Source organism: Anomalospiza imberbis, chromosome 8 (assembly GCF_031753505.1).
Source record: "Anomalospiza imberbis isolate Cuckoo-Finch-1a 21T00152 chromosome 8, ASM3175350v1, whole genome shotgun sequence".
NCBI classification, from domain to species: Eukaryota; Metazoa; Chordata; class Aves; order Passeriformes; family Viduidae; genus Anomalospiza; species Anomalospiza imberbis.
Genome location: NC_089688.1, coordinates 16,298,902 through 16,314,947, shown reverse-complemented (window position 1 = coordinate 16,314,947; position 16,046 = coordinate 16,298,902). Strand labels below are relative to the sequence as shown.

The window sequence follows — 16,046 nt, the reverse complement described above, 5'->3', positions numbered from 1 at the left end:
AAAAGACCTCTCTTACCTTCTGCAGCTCTCACCAGGGCTTCCTGCAGGTGCTGGGAAGGCACAGGCATGCCTTGTCCTGGTATGGACACACTGGGAAAGCTCTGAGCTCTTCCACTTGGTTAAATTTGTCGCTCTGGCTGTGGCTTAGAGAAAAGCCTTCCCCCTCCCCGCCCTTCTGCCATCAAGAAGCTGCTGAAGGAATCAGGTCGTTGATCCTTCAGCAGTGGGGCCCCTGATTAGCCCAGCTTCTTGGAGTCTGCCAGAAAAGCCGGCTGTGTCTAGGGCAGCTGAGTCCCACAGTGTGGGGGAGAGAGGCCCCTCTCAGGCAGGAGCCCGGAGAAGGAAGGAGAAAATGGCAGCACTTTGATGCATTAAATATGAGGAAAGCCTGCCCTGCCTGATGCTTTTTCTCTGTGCCTGGGAGGGCAGAAGGAGACATACTTTCTGGGTGACTGAGGGGGCAGGTGAGCTTGGGATTGGGCTTGCTGCAGGCATGGAAAGCAGGAAGAAGAGGCAGCTCTTCCCAAACTCTCTTGCAGATACAATGTGTACATGAAGCCCTAGCTCCCCTGGGCTTCTTGTCTCACATTTAATAATGATCGCTGGGCTGGGTAATAAAGTGCCGTTTAATAGCAAATCGATCTGGCAACCTGTGAGGGCACAAAGTGCTGGCTGCCAGTCCAAGTGGCTGCCACACGCAGACCCAGTGCACTGGCAGCACAGGGTCCTGAAGCCCTGCCATAGCACCTCTCACCTTGGTACCCAGCTGTCCCATATGAGCTCACATATGCCACTCGTGCCAGTGGAGTCCCCATGCCAAGGCAGGAGACAAAGGATAGGTGATTTTTTCCACTTGTATCTAGAAGTGGTTTCCTGAGATTGATGTGGCATTTACCATCCTTGGGGTGCCTAGTGACACCGTGATATCAAGTTCCTGGTGGCCTGAGACACCTTGGCACCCCTGGCTGTAGTGTGCTTTGGGTGATGACCTTTGGAGAGATAAGTCCCTGGCTCTAGAGCAAGGGACTTGCTGATGTTGGTTGGTAGCCTGGACCGTATAGCAGCTTTTGTCTTCTCATCCTCGTGGTTGTTAAGGAATGGTGGGGCACAGGGGAGCCTGCACCCTTTGGCGTAGGGCACAAAGCATAGGCCATGCATGCTCATGCACTGACACGTGCCAGTGGTCACACAGTAACTTGCATGCAGCTGAGCAGGGACTGGCCGTTCATATTGATGTGCACGCTGCTGAACGAAGAAATGGACACCAGGACACGGGGGACGTGAGTGGTGTGGCATTGGAACAGGCACACCGGCACCCGGGATCGCGCTGCCAGTGCATGAGACCAGATTCGCACCGGCACAGGGCGTGTGCACACCGGGACCTGAGCATGTGGAGGATGCTACACTGGTGGGGGACCCGCCGGCCTGCCCACACATGGGGACAGGCACCCCGGTGTGGATTCGGCCGCTCCTCGTGTGCCGGTGCCACCGAGTGGGGCGGGGCGCGGCGCCCGGCGGGGGTTTCGCATTGGCTGCCGTGGCTGTCAGCGGGGCGGAGTGACAGGCCCGGGCCGGGATTAGCGCGGCGGGGAGCGGCGGGTTGCGGCCGGTGGCACCGTGCTGCACCGTATCGTACCGAGCTGTACTGTACTGTATCGTACTGTACCGCGGCACGCCCGACGGGCCGGGCCGGGCCGAGCCGCACCGTGCCGGCAGCAGCGCGGAGGAGCGGCGCGGAGGATGCGGTGGCGGCAGCGGCACTGCCGGTGAGATGCGGAGAGCGGAGCGGGGCGCGGCGGGGACCGGAGGCCGAAGCGGGGCGTCGGGGGAGTGGGGAAAGTTGCAGCAGTTGTTGCAGGGACCGGGGCGTCTCTGCGCCCTCCTGGCGGCGGTGACCGGCGGGCGGCGGCACGGGGCTGCGGTGGCACCCGGTGGGGCCGAGACCCGCTCCGGCCCCGGTGTGCCGGTGCGGCGGGAAGGGCGGGGGGCCGATCCCCACGCAGGGAGATCGCGGCGGGCAGCTCCGCCAGCCCCCCTGGCCGGGGGTGCTCCCTCCTCATCCGGATGGATGTCACATCCACTCAGGGCTGATCCCGCCGAACGGGAGGTGCCGGGTGAGGGAAGCCGGGCAGGGGGGGTCGGGGGGTGAAGAGCATGTTCAGCCTCAGCTCCAAGGTGGGGAAACGTCCCCTGCCTAGACACCACAGCTGAAAGAGGTCACCTGTTTGCCCCACAGCCTCAGGGCCTCCAGAAATCCCGCTTCGGTCACCACTTCATCCCCTCAAACTGCTCTGTGTCCCTTCGGAGAGCAGAGTCATCTCCCAGGGGCCCTAGCCCCCTCAGGTAGCCCGGCAGCCACAGCCTGGTTTCCCCCATTCCTTGCCATGGGTTCCATGTCCAGCACACAAATACTGCCCATCGTGTGAATTTAACCCCCAGCCCTGGCCTCTTGCCTCTCTCCCATCTCTGTGCCATTCTTCACCCAATCTCTTCTCATCCTCCCCCAGTTCCTACGCCTTGTCCCCACACTGCCGTGGCGTGGCGTGGGTGTGTGCTTCCCCCGCAGCGTAAGCAGGTCCTGCTGCCTGCTGCCTTCGCTCCGCATCACCCCATTCCGCCAGGCAAGCCTTGCGTGGGGAGCAGCCATCCCCTGTTGCACTCAAAGCAATGCCCAGGAAGCATCCATGGACATTCCTTTGGCCCTTAAGAAGGGACATCCAGGAGGAACAAGTTTCTTGTGAGATGTTTTCTTGAACAAATTAAATCCCCCAATGATGTGCTGCCCCTGGCTATCACACTGCAGCTCCTGAGTTTTTCTCTTTGAATGCATGCCCAGGGTTGCCCAGGCAGACACCCTGTGAGATTTTCTTTGTAAAACTTCTCCTGCCTTTAAGAAGTGGGACCAGCAAGGTTTTCTCCAGCCCACCAGTGCTTTACAGCCCACCCCATTCATCACAATGATTTAAGGAGCATCTTTTTTATTCACAATTGAAATCAGCAAGCAGGAATTTGTAGCTCATTCACTCCATCATTGGTTTTTCATCTCAGTTGCATTTGTGCTTTTTACCTCTCATTATTAAAGAAAAGTTCACTCCACTGTATGGTGTAGCCATCCAGCTTTGGTGGGTCAAAGGCAGGCATGACCTTTACTCTAAATTTGATAATTCTGCTTTAATAACCAGGAGGACATTCTGCTTATCCTATTTATTCTAGTAACAACCCACATGTTTTGGGATAGGCTGGTTTTTGTAGATTTTTTATGTTACAGAGAAAACAAACTATTCCTAGAGATAAGTTTTTTCCTTGGCATATGTCTTAGTCTGCATTGAGATAAAAAGTGGAATTCCATTTGCAACATATAAACCCTTCATCTTTATTATTTAGCAGTTAACTTCAGCAACCTTGAATGTGAACACAACCATAATAGGAGAAAAATATTGTAAAAATAGTACATAATAAATTAATCAGGAGAATAAAATTTGCAGTGAGTGAATTAGAGATTGCTGTTGCTCAGCAGGACAGATTTTTTCATCAGTGTGATAGTGCAGATAAATGGGTGCCTACACCACAGATGTGGTTTGGGTTATTTCATTAATAGTTTTGTCTGTGCATCTCTGGAGCCTAAACACTTGAAAATTCAGCTCCATGTCCTTTAGGAATTTAATCCTGTCTGGTTTGCACTTGGAAACAGGGAGAAGAAAATAATGCTTTCCTGTTTGCAGCTGGCATATGGTTTCTCACTTTCAAATGATGAAAGTGAGGGACTCAATATCTTGGCATCTGTCAGAAGGCACAAGCAGCCAAGGCAGAGTCTTCTCTGCACATTAGGAATTTGAAGAAACTCAGGGAAGGATAAGTGCAAGTTTTAACTCCACTGGGAGAAAGAAAAATGTCAGCAGCCCTGCCAGTGCGGTTGATGGGGGCTCCGGGTCCTGCCTTTCCCTGCAGCCACCCACCTGCTGCTGTGGGGAGGCTGGTCTCATCTCTGGGTGTACAGTCTCTGGGCAGAGACAGGCAGGCAAGTGAGCCATGTGCAGGGCAGGCTTGCTGTGTTCCCCCAGGCTGGGATTGTCTGTTACCACTGCTTTTTGAATCTACTGGTGTTGACAGCTCTGTCTGCACCATCAGTAGTGGCTGCGACATGTGTTGGTGTGACACAGTTTAAACCCGGGCTGACCTCCAAAGACAGAGGCTCCTTGCCCTTGCTGCTCATATTAAACTCCTTGAGCAAGTATAATTGGAGGATGTCTCAGGGATACAGTAGATACTTTTCCCCTCCCCTTACTTTAATAGGCTGTAGGCTGTGAGTAGTAAATATATTCAGCCTAAAGCAGAACGAATGGAATCCATTTTATAGTGCATTCTCTCGCAATGTGTAGGGTGCTGAACTGTGGGGAAAGTGCCTGAGCATCCTGGCACCATGGGGAGAAAGCAAACATTCTGGGTGCCTGGTGACCAAGCAAAGGGCTGCCAGCATCCCTGCAGTGGTGCTGGTGTGATACCCTTGATGAACCTTGCCTGCTTCTTGCAGCAGGAGTGGATTTGTTGGGGGCTGTCTCACCTGGCACATATTTTTCTTCTGCCATGAGGGCAGGGCACATTTGGCCTGTCCTCCCCATGGCCCCAGACTCTTTTCCTTTCCTTCTCTTCCCTAACCAGCTCCTTGCCCTTGTTTCAGAGCTGCCTGAGGATGCATCGCCTCTTGTTTCAGACATCTCAGGGGTGCTGGGAATCTGCCTTGCTGTGCCTGTGCCACCCTGCTGGGCTCCGGACTTGACACCTCTGTGCCCTCTTCTGGCAGGATGGCCCAAGCAGGGGCACCTGTCCGCTTCCACCCCGAGGAGGGCTGCACTGCCTCTCCCCCGCCCTTTGCCCACAGGGTGAACCGGAGGCCCTGGCTGGCGGGGGGAAGCCCCGAGGCTGGGCGGTGCAGCCCCCCACCCTGCCTCACCCCCAACCTCAACGCCGGCCGCCTCCACCTGCTGCGCAAGGGCCTGGCGCCCGATGCCCGCCGCTGCCCCCTCGGCCTCTACAACAGCACTGGCTCCTTGGCCCGCAGGCCGGCTGAGGCAGCGCCCTTTGGCAGCGGGAGCTGCCCAGGCACGGGGCGACTGACTGCCCCCTGCACCCCACGCTGGGGCCGGCCCAGCCCAGCTGTCGCCTCTCTGGGCAGCCACAGTCCGCCAGCCCCAGAGGGACACAGCTCTGTGGTCACCTTCCGCTTCATTGAGAAGGCCAGTGTGCGGACACTGGGCTGCCCGACAACCCCCCATCTCCGCTGGGAGAACGGCCCCTACAGCCTCAGCCGCAGTCTGGAGCTGGGTGGGGACATGGGATCCCTCCAGCCCCAGCCCCTGCCCCAGGAGCGGCTCCTGCAGACGCTGAAGCTGGAGGCCTCCGCGTCTGACCCACTTCTGGCTGGGGGCAGGACTCCAGGGGGAACACGTCCCTGTGGGAAGGAGTTCTGTGCCCTTGACACCAGCTGCCTCTGCCGATCCCTAACCAATGGGCTGCCAGAGGAGTTCCCCAGCTTCACCAGGAGTCCCCTGAAGCCAGAACCCCGACATCAGGTAGGTACGAGGGTGTCCTACACTGGGCATGGGCTCTGCCCTGGGGGTGCATTGTCCACTCATTGCTCTCCTCTCTGCAGGGCAGCACTGGGCTGTATCCCCGGCAGAGCTCTGCCCATGCCCAGCGCATTGCCAAGGCCAAGTGGGAATTCTTCTACGGCTCCTCAGATACCCCAAAGACAGGTAAGAAGTTGCAGGTGGATGCCATCGGGTAGGCCCACCCCTCGTTTTAAGTCTGCATTGTTGGCAGGACTCACACTGGGGCTGCCCGTCCCTTGGGTCTTCTCAGTTCCCAACAAAGAGCTGAGATTCCCCCAAGACTGGCCAGCCTATGTCCTTCTGGGGTCAGATCACACATGTACCAACCTCCCTGCAAAGTCCCCTGTGACTATGCAAAAGAGATGAAAAGAGCCCCTGGCTGCCTCTGCAAAAGAGCTTTTGGATTTAGATGGGGTCTCAGGGCTGGCTAGAGATGCACTAGCACTGACAGCCTGTCTCTGCCTCTTGCACTCTTTCTCTTTCTGCCACCTCTTCACTGTTCCCCTGTGTCCCTTAACATGGTAGAGTCACTGTTCCTGGAGGTGTTCAAGAAAAAACTGAAATGGCACTTAGTGCTATGGTTTTGTTGACATGGTGGTATTTGGTCAAAGGTTGGATTTGACAATCTTGGAGGTCTTTTCCAAGCTTAATGATTCCATGACATGTGACCACATGTGTTTGTTTGTTTGTTTGTTTGTTTGTGTGTGTGTGTGTGTGTGTGTGTGTGTGATGCTGTCCTCAGAGCTCCCCAATGCAGCTCCCCATAGCTCTGAATGCTTGGGCCTTCCTTGCTTCCTTGCAGGCTCCACTGCCCCTGACTCCACTGCCCTGGCTGAACTCCCCCAGAAGTCTGTCTCCCCTCTACCAGCCGAGCCGCCGGGGCTGGTACCTGAGCACAGCCTGAGCCACGTGGAGGTGGAGATAGAAGTGTCTCCTTTGAGCAGCCAGAAGCCTGGCTCCTGTGAAACAGGGATTATAAGGAGGACAGTGAAGTACTCCGAAACAGACCTGGACACTGTGCCACTGAGGTGCTATCGTGAAACCAACATCGATGATATCCTGGCCGAGAAAGAGGAGGTGGATTCAGCAATTGAGAGCCAGAAGGACAGTGAAAGCAACCCAAGTTTTGTGGGCACGCCAGGCAGGAGGAACAGCACACCAGAGGAGCCACCTACCCCAGCTACCAGCTGCTCCAAGGATGGGCTGCAGAACAGGGGCGTGGATGAGGACGATGAGGTGTTTGAGGCGATGAGGAAGGAAAACAGGGAAAGGTGAGGTTCTGTGTGCAAAGGCAAAAAGCTCCTGTCACCCTCGTTATTGTACCCTGCACGACAAAACAAGCTCTGCTGAAGTGTTTGAGCCAAAAATCCCAGTAGTAACATGCAAACTGTGTGTGAGGGTGAGATGGGGTCCTGGATCACATCAGAGGGATTGGTGCTGGGGCTGCGGGCAGGACTGGGAAGGGGCCCTCACTGCCCTATGGAAAGAGTAAGCCAGCACAGGGGATCCAGCGCTGGGCGCGGTGCTGTGGGCCTCACTCACCTGGGGTGAGCCCTGCAGCTCAGGTTGCCCAGCTGAGTTGAGTCTTCCCAGCATGAGTCCTGCCAGGTCAATTACATCCTGCCACAGTGCTGCCAGGTGTTGGGGTGACAATGTCAGGACACCAGAGCACAGGTTGTGTCCTGGAGCTACTTTGAGCTGCCAGGTACTGCTGGGCTGTCCTTCTCCCCACAGATGACTGTGCTTCAGCAGCAGGAGCGGTTCCATTTGCTCAGCCTCATTAGGTATTTGCCATTTTCAGGAAAGTGTAGGGGATACATTGGGATCAAAAAAGCATTTTTTTGCCTTCTGTGTAATTTTTCATATGTGTGGCAAAACACCCTGTGCTGGGAGGCTGATGGAGTGGGTGGCACAAAGATTATCATTCAGTTGCCTACCCATGGGCAGTAAGTGTGCTCCCAGCTACTGTCTGCCCCGTGCCAGACACGGACAATTAGCACATATGGGAGATGGCATTTTGGCTTGGTGGCATGAAACTCTGCCCATGGAGTTTCTGCTGGAGTGGTAGTTTGACCATGAGAAGTGATGGGCATCATCAGATCCAGAGCACTGTGTGAGACAGCCAGCTGGAGGGGAAAGGCCCTGTGCAGGAATGTTCTGACATGTGTATTGTCAAGGGAGTCAATTGAGTCAATTGAGTGAGGTGAGGAGGTTCAGCATCATCAGCAAATGCTCCATAGAGTAGGGACAGGTCTCATCTGGGCAGCGCAAAACTAGGGTGATGCCTGGAATGCCACATGGCATCATGAACTCACATAGCTGTGCAGAAGGTAGGTGGGGAGCATTTAAGTGGAAGGAAAGAAAAGGGAGGTTTTGATGTCAGCAGAAATTAAAAATAATGAAATACATACATTAATAATACATTAATACAGAAGTGTCCCTGCACTGGGGAGGAAAAGAATGAAAGTGCTGAGCTAACAAAGAGGGAAGGTGTGCATCTCAAGGGGAGCTGAACTCCTGTCAGTTTGTCCAGCCCTTGCATCTCTATTGGAGGGGACAAATACATGCCAGTGTCCCTGTCCTCAAAATTTTGGGTTCTAGAGAAAAGCTGAAAGTAAGCTATTTGTAATGTGGGGTTTTTTTTTACAAATGGATGTTTGAGTGAGGTATAAAGTTATTGCCAGTTCTTCAGTTTGCTGTAACAGTTTTTTTGCAGTGTTATTTTGTTTCAAAATATCTTTGAGGCCACAGTGAGTTTTATGAGCCGTAAGCCTAGACCTGTTTTTTGTCCTCTGAGACACCCTACTGTAGCTCCCCAGCCGGGGCTGAAAGTTTGGATGTGTCCTTAAAGAACCACTGTTGCTCCTAAAAGATGGTGCTCCCAGTATAGTTACCAGTGTATGTATGGGGGTGTCATGTTCATTTGGCACAACTTCTTTGTAGACCAGTTGTTTTTTTCCCCTGCAGCCCCCTGAATATTCCCCTGGTAAGTGGAGACCCTGTAGACAGTGCCTTGAAAATCACGAAGCTCAAATTGCAAGCTTGTTCAGTCCCGGCATCACAGCCCTGGGTTTTTGCTTACACACTGTTTTGAGCTCTGCAGCTGCAGTCTGTATCTCTGTTTACCAGTCACCAGTATTGATGTTTTCTTCTTCAAGCTTTCTGCTTTGCTTGCTCACAGGAGGGGTGAAGTTGGGGGGATGAAGAAGCCACTCTGGCTTCTTGGACCTGGCACCATTCTGCTGCTGCAGGAGCTGCTGAACCCCATGCTGGGAAGGACCAGCTCTACAAAAACCACTGAAGTGCTTTTTGATGCTGATTTTCAGCTTTTAGACATGCATATCCCTTTGAAAATCTAGCTTTAAGGGTTTAGCACCCTCTGCAAGGGAGCCTTTGGCTTGGTACTACCTTGTTGTGCTTCATATTCTGGCCAAATTTCAGAATCTTCTTTTGTAATTTACCCTCCCAAAATAAGAAACCATGCTAAAAGAAAAAAAAAAATTAAAATTCTACACCAAATCAAACAAGACATGAAAAGCGATGAAAGAAATGTCTTCTTCCAGCAAATCTGCTTCCTGAATATATTCAGAGTTATGTCTATTGACTCTAATGACTAGTCTAAGCCTACTGTCTTTGTTCCTATTAATCCAAGAGAGCTGAAGACCTGTCAGTGAGAGCAGGCTCAATTCCCTTCCTCCCTGAGCATCAGCAGACATGCTGGCTAAGCTATAGGAAGAGCCTGGTTTGGCCCTCAACATGGGTGCCTTGGGCTGATAAGAGAGAAGAGGCTTTGCTAGGGAATGCTCTGCTCCCCCGAGAGCACAGAGGGCTGATGGGCGGCAGTGATGCCTTTTCTCCCTGCAAGCCTTGCCTAGAAAAGCCCTTAGATATGCTGCTGGGGAAGCCTTTCCAGAGCCTTTGTGCTTGCTGCTTGCTGGCAAGAAAATAGCCACAGGACAAGCCTTGCTGGGGATTAGAAAAATGGCTATGGTCTCAATTTCATCAAATGCTCAAGCATGTGCTTTAACCTGCATCAAGCCTCTGATGTGTTGTCCGAGATCCCAAAGTGGCCATAGAGCCACAGCTCAGGGTGATGCTCCTGGATGGAGCACTAGGCTCGGGCTGCAGAGGGGACGCTCCGGGTGATGCTGGCAGGGGCCTGTCAAGGAGCAGGGGAGGTGCCTGCAGCTCTTGTAGGTGAGAAGGGGACAGCATAATGTGGCAGGGGAGTGTGGACAGTCAGGGGAGACTGCAGTGCCTGTGGTCAGTACCTGTGCCTAAGCATGGGTCAGAGTGAGGACACTGAGCCCTAAGAGCAGGCTGCTGCCACACTGGAGGAGTAGTGCAAAGGCGCCTGGGGGGACTGCAAGGAGCTGCTGAAACAGGTCTCTACAAGAACCTTGTTGAGAGAGGAATAAAGCTAGGGGCTGCTGAACAGTGCTGAACAGTCTCACTTTCTTTGAACTGAGCTGGGATCCTCACACAGCAATGTGCCTGTGCAGGCTGGAGGAGCCTGGAGCTGGAGGCGTGGGGCATGGCTAAGTCAGGGGGCTGGAGGGTCACAGGAGCATTTAGCAGAGAGTTATAACCACTGAGGGTCAGAGATTTTCCCGTTTTCTTCCCCCCTGCCGAGGACGGCATGTCTCTGCAGCACCATGTGTCTGCAGGCAGGGAGAGTAGGAAGAGCCCTTTTCCCTCCATCAGCCATCAGATACATCAGAAACCCAGTTGCTCAGATGCCATACCTAGAGCCTTGCCTGAGGTGCTGTTGGCTCCTGGATCCTCTTCCCTTCTGAGTCTGCCTGGCCCTCTCCTAAGGAAGGATCACTGCCTCTCCTGCACCAGCTCAAGGCTGGAAACTTATTTGCTTTCCTGCTGCCTGTCACCATTGCACAGATTCTTGATTACAGCTTCTGCATCTCCTTCTCTCCTCTGCTTCTCTCAGCTGGGTTTGTCTGGCCCAGTCTCAGTGCAGTGACCCTTCTTGGGGGACCAAGGCAGAGGGTGGAGGAGTTGGGCAGTGCAGCAGGGGCTAATGGAACACCTGGGTCTGAGCAGGCAATATTGCTCCCATGCTGCTGCAGCTACATCCTTGAACTGAATGGCTTTGTGCTTGATATTTTGTGGTGAAGACATTGTTTCCAGAGCTTGGATGGTGTGGACAAACCCAGCCATGGTTTTTCTGTGGCTTGGTGGCAATATACTTGATCACAAAAATGAGCCTACCTACCTCTCCTGGAAACAAGATTCCTTCCAATCTGCTGGTATTATCTTCCCTGGCACAGTTTTCACCCTCCTCATGGATTCAAAGTGCCAAATGATCAACAGCATTAGCTTGATTTAGTAGCATAGGGCTGGGCGGGAGGGATGGAGAATGCACATTTACATCTGTAAAGCACATCTGCAGATACTAAAGAGGTCTCTTCTGCCTTGTCCTCACCAAAAGCTGCTTCAGAAGTGGCTGCTCCTGGGGCTTCTACAGGAGTCGTGAGTGTCACATGGTGCTGCACAGCCAGGGAAACACTGGTGGATGAGTGAGATCAGCCTGCACCCTGCCTTTCTTACCTGTGTCTGGCTTCACTGCACTCCCCTTGAAACCAGCTGGCACTCTGGGGGAGTCAAGCTGCCAGCTCTTGGCCTACTGAAGTAATTGGGGTGAGATTTTTGAGTGGCATATGAAGGCTAATGAATGAAAATAATTTGGCGTGTGTTACAGCAATGCATCTTCTGAGCCCTCTGTAGGAAGCTGTTTGTTCATAACAAATGTTATGACAGACTGGAGCAGTTCCTCTCCTCTAATCAGAGGAGAGAGTGGCATAAGAAGTGCTTTTCTGCTGCTTTAATAAAATGATAGCAGCTTATGAGTAAAGTAGGGTTTTAGGGCTGTGTTTGTGCTTGTACTGCTGAAGCACTGATGTTCTCTGGGATGGAAATATCCGTGTTGTCGTGTGCTTAGGTAGGTGGGCAGGCTGTACTTCACCTCATTTACAGGACAAAACACTCAGGGCTTCAGGGTTTAGAAACTTCTGTGTTGGGCTGGACCCAGACCAGCACTGGAGACAGGCTGGGCATTTCTGTGGGACTGATCCCTGACAAGATGATGAGCTAGGACCAATCATGACCTCTAGGGCATGGGTGAGCTCAGATCCCCAAGCCCAGAGATGGGTGTGAGGTTTCCTGTGTGCTGCCTGGGGAAACCAGGAGCTCAGTATCACTGTGTGCTCAGTCACACATGTCTCCTGGGACCCAACATCACCTTGTGGAAACAGCCAGCAGACCTTGCAGGCGAGTGTTGGTCATGCTCTGAGCACAATACTCAGTGACCACAGTGCAGTGTTCATGGAGGAGGCTGTCATGCTGTCCTGAGCAGCTTCAGGAGGAGCCTTCTTGGTGATAGAAGGTTCATGAAGGCTCATGAAAAATTCAGCCACTTCCAGATTTGGTTGGAAATGGAGCTGAACCACATCCTGCTTCTAGTACTTGAGCCCTTTATTGGATCTAAGCTCAAGTCAAGTGATTGGGAGCAGTAGCCATCTCATAAGCTTCTTACGAGGATGAGCCACTAAAGGAACAAAAGTCTGTGGTGCATTAAAGGAGAAGCATATGTCTGGAGGGAGGCCAGCCCAGTCCTGCTTCCCATGGTGTCTTGGGCAGTTCCTTGGTGGTCTACACATGTTCAGAAGAGATTTCTACCCTTCTCATTTTCCTTCTGAAGCAGTGTGTGGTCTTTTGTTTTGGGGTTTTGATCCCTTGCTCTTCAATGATCAGTTCTTCTCACTTTCTTTCTCTCTAGGATCATGGACCGGGACACACAAGGTATGCTCAAGTCTCCGGTGCCCTTCCTTCTAGGGCACAGCCTCTCCAAGGATGGCATGGACTCTTTCAGCAAACATTTTGAGACCATCATGGAGTCCCATCGAGCCAAAGGCACATCTTACACCAGCCTGGATTCCATTGACATCCTTTCTTCCCCAGCCCGTACCCATGGGACCTTTTTCACTTTTGACCTCCCAACGGTCACCCCAGAAATACAGGGGAAAATCCGAGACAGCGCCAAGGTGATCGAGGAGAATTTTGCTCCTCTGGCTCACTTAGAGCCAGACTCTGGGACCAGTTCAGCCACAGATGCCCCCTGGACAGAGAGGGAGGAGGAACAGGGGAAACGAAGGAAGGGCACTCGGCACAGCCCTTGCCACTCAGAGGACAGCTTTGGCACTCCCTTGGCCTCCAACACAAGGTGAGTGACCAAAGTTGCTTGCTGTCCAGCTGGGCCACTAAGGCTTGATGTGGAATCTAATGCTGTGAGGTCTGATTTGCAGCCAGAGCCTAACTTGTGTTGCTGGGGAAGGGTCAGGACTGCACGTGCTAGATTTTCTAGGCAGTGGCTGATCAGACCAGTGATCATCATGGTATTGTGGTAGGTGTGTTGATGGGAGCACAACTCCTTTTCCATCTTTGCCAGCTTTGTTGGTACTGGAGGACTGTGAGGTTTCCTTCAGCCAAGCAAGCAGGGAATGCTAGAACTTCAGCCCTGTGGTAGTTTTCTTTGCAAGTCAGTCCAGTATCTGGAATGGTATGGGGAGAGGCCAGTCTGAAGTTGACTACCAGTAGAAATTTGACAATGTTTCCCTAATGTAGACTTTGTTCCTTGCCATCTGCACTTGTTTCTTAAAGGCAGGAGCCCCATGGTCTTCTGCTTGTTGTTCTGGCTTCCTGAACCTACTTAGCCTTGTTTACGTTGGAAGATGGAGGGCAGAGATGAGCGTCCTGAAACGCTCATCCACTTTCCAGGCTTTGGTCTTTTCCACACCAAATCTATGTCACTTCTAGTCACAGTCTGTGCCATCTTTGTAGGCTCAACTTGGGGTGGCCAGGTGGAGATGTAAGCCCTGTGTCTTCTCCAATGTCTGCAGTCAGGAGAGGAGAGTGGGATATTGCATCAGCTCTGTGGCCCTTGGGTCAGTCCAAGGGCCTTTTGGGGCAGAGAGGAGCTGGGTTAGGCTTTCCCTACCTTTGGGACACTGAAGCCAGAGATGTGGTAGCACAGAGGCCTGACAAAATTTGTGCAGCAAAACTGGTCATGTCTGGGAGGCGCATGGCAGTAAAGGGTGACAGTATCCAGCCATGACCAGTGCTTCTCTGCAGGAAGAAATGGCTTCTTATTCCTGTGCCAAGGCAAGGGACTGAAACACAGCACCCTGGAGAAACCAAAAGGATAGTATCTGACTAACTGTCCATGGGATGCCATTGTACCACAGCACAGCAATGCAGGGGCACAGGCAGGTGTGAGGGTGCAGAGACACAGCTGGCAGCAGGAGCAGCAATGCGGTGGCTTAACAGAGATTATTCCTCACTGGTTTATAGTCAGTGGAGCACATAACATGCTGGCAGTGCTGAGGACACTGTGGCACTGTTCTCCGCTCCTAGCTCAGGTTTCAGAACAGTGCTGACCTGCAACACAGGCCATGGAGGGATGTTGTGTATCCTACAAGCTGTCCTAGATCTTTGCTGAGCCCACCTTTGCTGAGCCTCTTGTCATCTCCTCTTCCAGCAGGAGTACTCTGCTTTGGTGACAGAGGAGCACAGGGGAAATGCAGCTGCAGTCCCCACTGTGCTCCCTGGCCTGGGGAACCCAAGGCCTGAACTTCCTGTAGCACCATAACTGCCAGTCTCACCTTCTGTTACACATGCATGCAGAGTTCAAATCAACTACCTTTCTCTGCTTAGAATCTATTCCCTTGGTTATCAGTAGGTCCCTGCACAGCATTTTTTTTTTTTGTCCAGCTCAGACCCTGTTTCTTGCCCATGTCCTGGACTGTTCTGATCTGCCATGCTGCCCTGCAGCAGGTGAGCAGGTGCCCTGGATCCAGTGGTGGCCTGAAGCAGAGACTGCAGGAAAGACAGTGAGAAATGAGGTGTGGAGGAGCAGGGGCCTGCTGCAGGTCCCCAGCAGGGAGCAGTCCAGCTCTTTGCTCCCCAGCATGGAGTGAGCCTCCCTTTGCAGTCTCACAGGCAGCAGTTGGCAGAGAGGCAGGTGTGGTTGGAATCTGCCATCCGGTGCAGAGGAAAGGACAGGACATTGGGCTGGGAGCAGGAACTAGGTTGGGAAGCAGTGAAGGCATGGGGGACTAGGGTCTGAGACAGCCCATCATCTGCAGGATAATTCCTCAGGAGGCAGAGGTTTCTGGCAAGGGAGAGATCCAGGAATTTTCCTCTTCCCAATCACTGCTGCTACCAACTTTCTAGACTCTCAGCGGAGCTGACCATGAAGCTGAAGATTCCCAAGCAGGTTTGAGGAAGAAGTGGCTGGGCTGATTGCTCAAAGGTTCTCATGAACTGGAACCAGCAGATCCTGATGCCTGGCAGGGCTGATCTGATCGAGCAGAGCTTATCCTTGTAATTCTCCCACTAAGGGGTATTCAATGGAAATTGATGAGGAAAGGAGTTAAGGAACCTCTGCAGTCACTATAGTGCATCCTCACCTGTGCCAGCAGGGCCAGAGCACGGCATTCACCACTGTCCATGGTCACAAGCGATACAGGCTGACTGCCACCAGCACAGGTAGACTGGAGGAATGTAAATGGGCAGCCTGCATCTCTCTGGGGGTGCAAGACCCCTGAAATCCAGCTGCCTAACTTCCCTGCAATCCCACTCTTCTGGGGCCAGCTTTGGCGCCATGCCAGTCCCTGAGGTTCGTCCGCGGAGGGAAGAGACGTGACTCGCCTCCCGAGCGAGGCAGGTTCTGCTGGGACCTCATCGGGGCGTGCCTGCGGTGGGACAGAAAGAAGGGTAGGCGGGAGAAGCTACATCAGAGGTGGGGCTGCAAACCGCCTGGTGAAAGGGGCCAGGTACCACGGCGAGGGCAGCGCGCCTGGAGCCTCGCTAGAGGGAGAGCTCAGCCCTGGAGCTGCGGCTGTGTGGGAGGAGCGGGGAGCCCGTGGGGCTGGCAGCCGGCCCGGGCGGAGGATGCGCCGGGAGTCAGAGCTGCGTCCCTGCCAGAGCGCGGCTGCTGGCGTGTGCTGGAGCACGGGGCCGGCCAGCCGGCTCCGCTGCCTTTCTTTATAAGGTCCTTTTGGTACTGCAGCGCTCGGGGAGCCGGTGCCCCTCCCCTCCCAGAGCCAGCGCAGGTCTCTCAGCTGACCTGAGCTCCCAGGTAGCACTGGGCAAACTGCTGAGGATGCCTTGAAGGGCTGCGCCCAGTTTGGGACCCCGTGAGGTGGATTCGTGGTGTGATGGAGGAGGTTGAGGCTGAGAGCTATGCAGAGGAAGGTGGACCTTGAGGAAAGGATGAAGATAGGGTAAGGGAGGTATGGGATGGGCTGGGGTGATAGCACAGTAGGGAGACAAGGCTAGGGTGCAGGATGAAGAGGTCTCCCTACAAGCATTGGCACAGCAAGAAATAAAGGACAAGCCTGGGGGCAATTTTCTCCTATGCGA

The 16,046-nt window shown here is 53.5% G+C and overlaps 1 protein-coding gene across 1 annotated transcript in view; it reads left to right on the top strand.

Annotated features, from left to right (window-relative positions):
• Positions 1 to 1,639: 1,639 nt before the first annotated feature.
• Positions 1,640 to 16,046, top strand: part of PSD (pleckstrin and Sec7 domain containing) — a 37,895-nt gene continuing 23,488 nt past the window's right edge. The window contains exons 1-5 of the mRNA XM_068197472.1: positions 1,640 to 1,766; positions 4,679 to 5,570; positions 5,651 to 5,753; positions 6,412 to 6,880; positions 12,403 to 12,846. Coding sequence (XP_068053573.1) covers positions 4,803 to 5,570; positions 5,651 to 5,753; positions 6,412 to 6,880; positions 12,403 to 12,846 — 1,784 coding nt within the window. The 5' untranslated portion in view covers positions 1,640 to 1,766; positions 4,679 to 4,802. The remainder of the gene's footprint in view (positions 1,767 to 4,678; positions 5,571 to 5,650; positions 5,754 to 6,411; positions 6,881 to 12,402; positions 12,847 to 16,046) is intronic.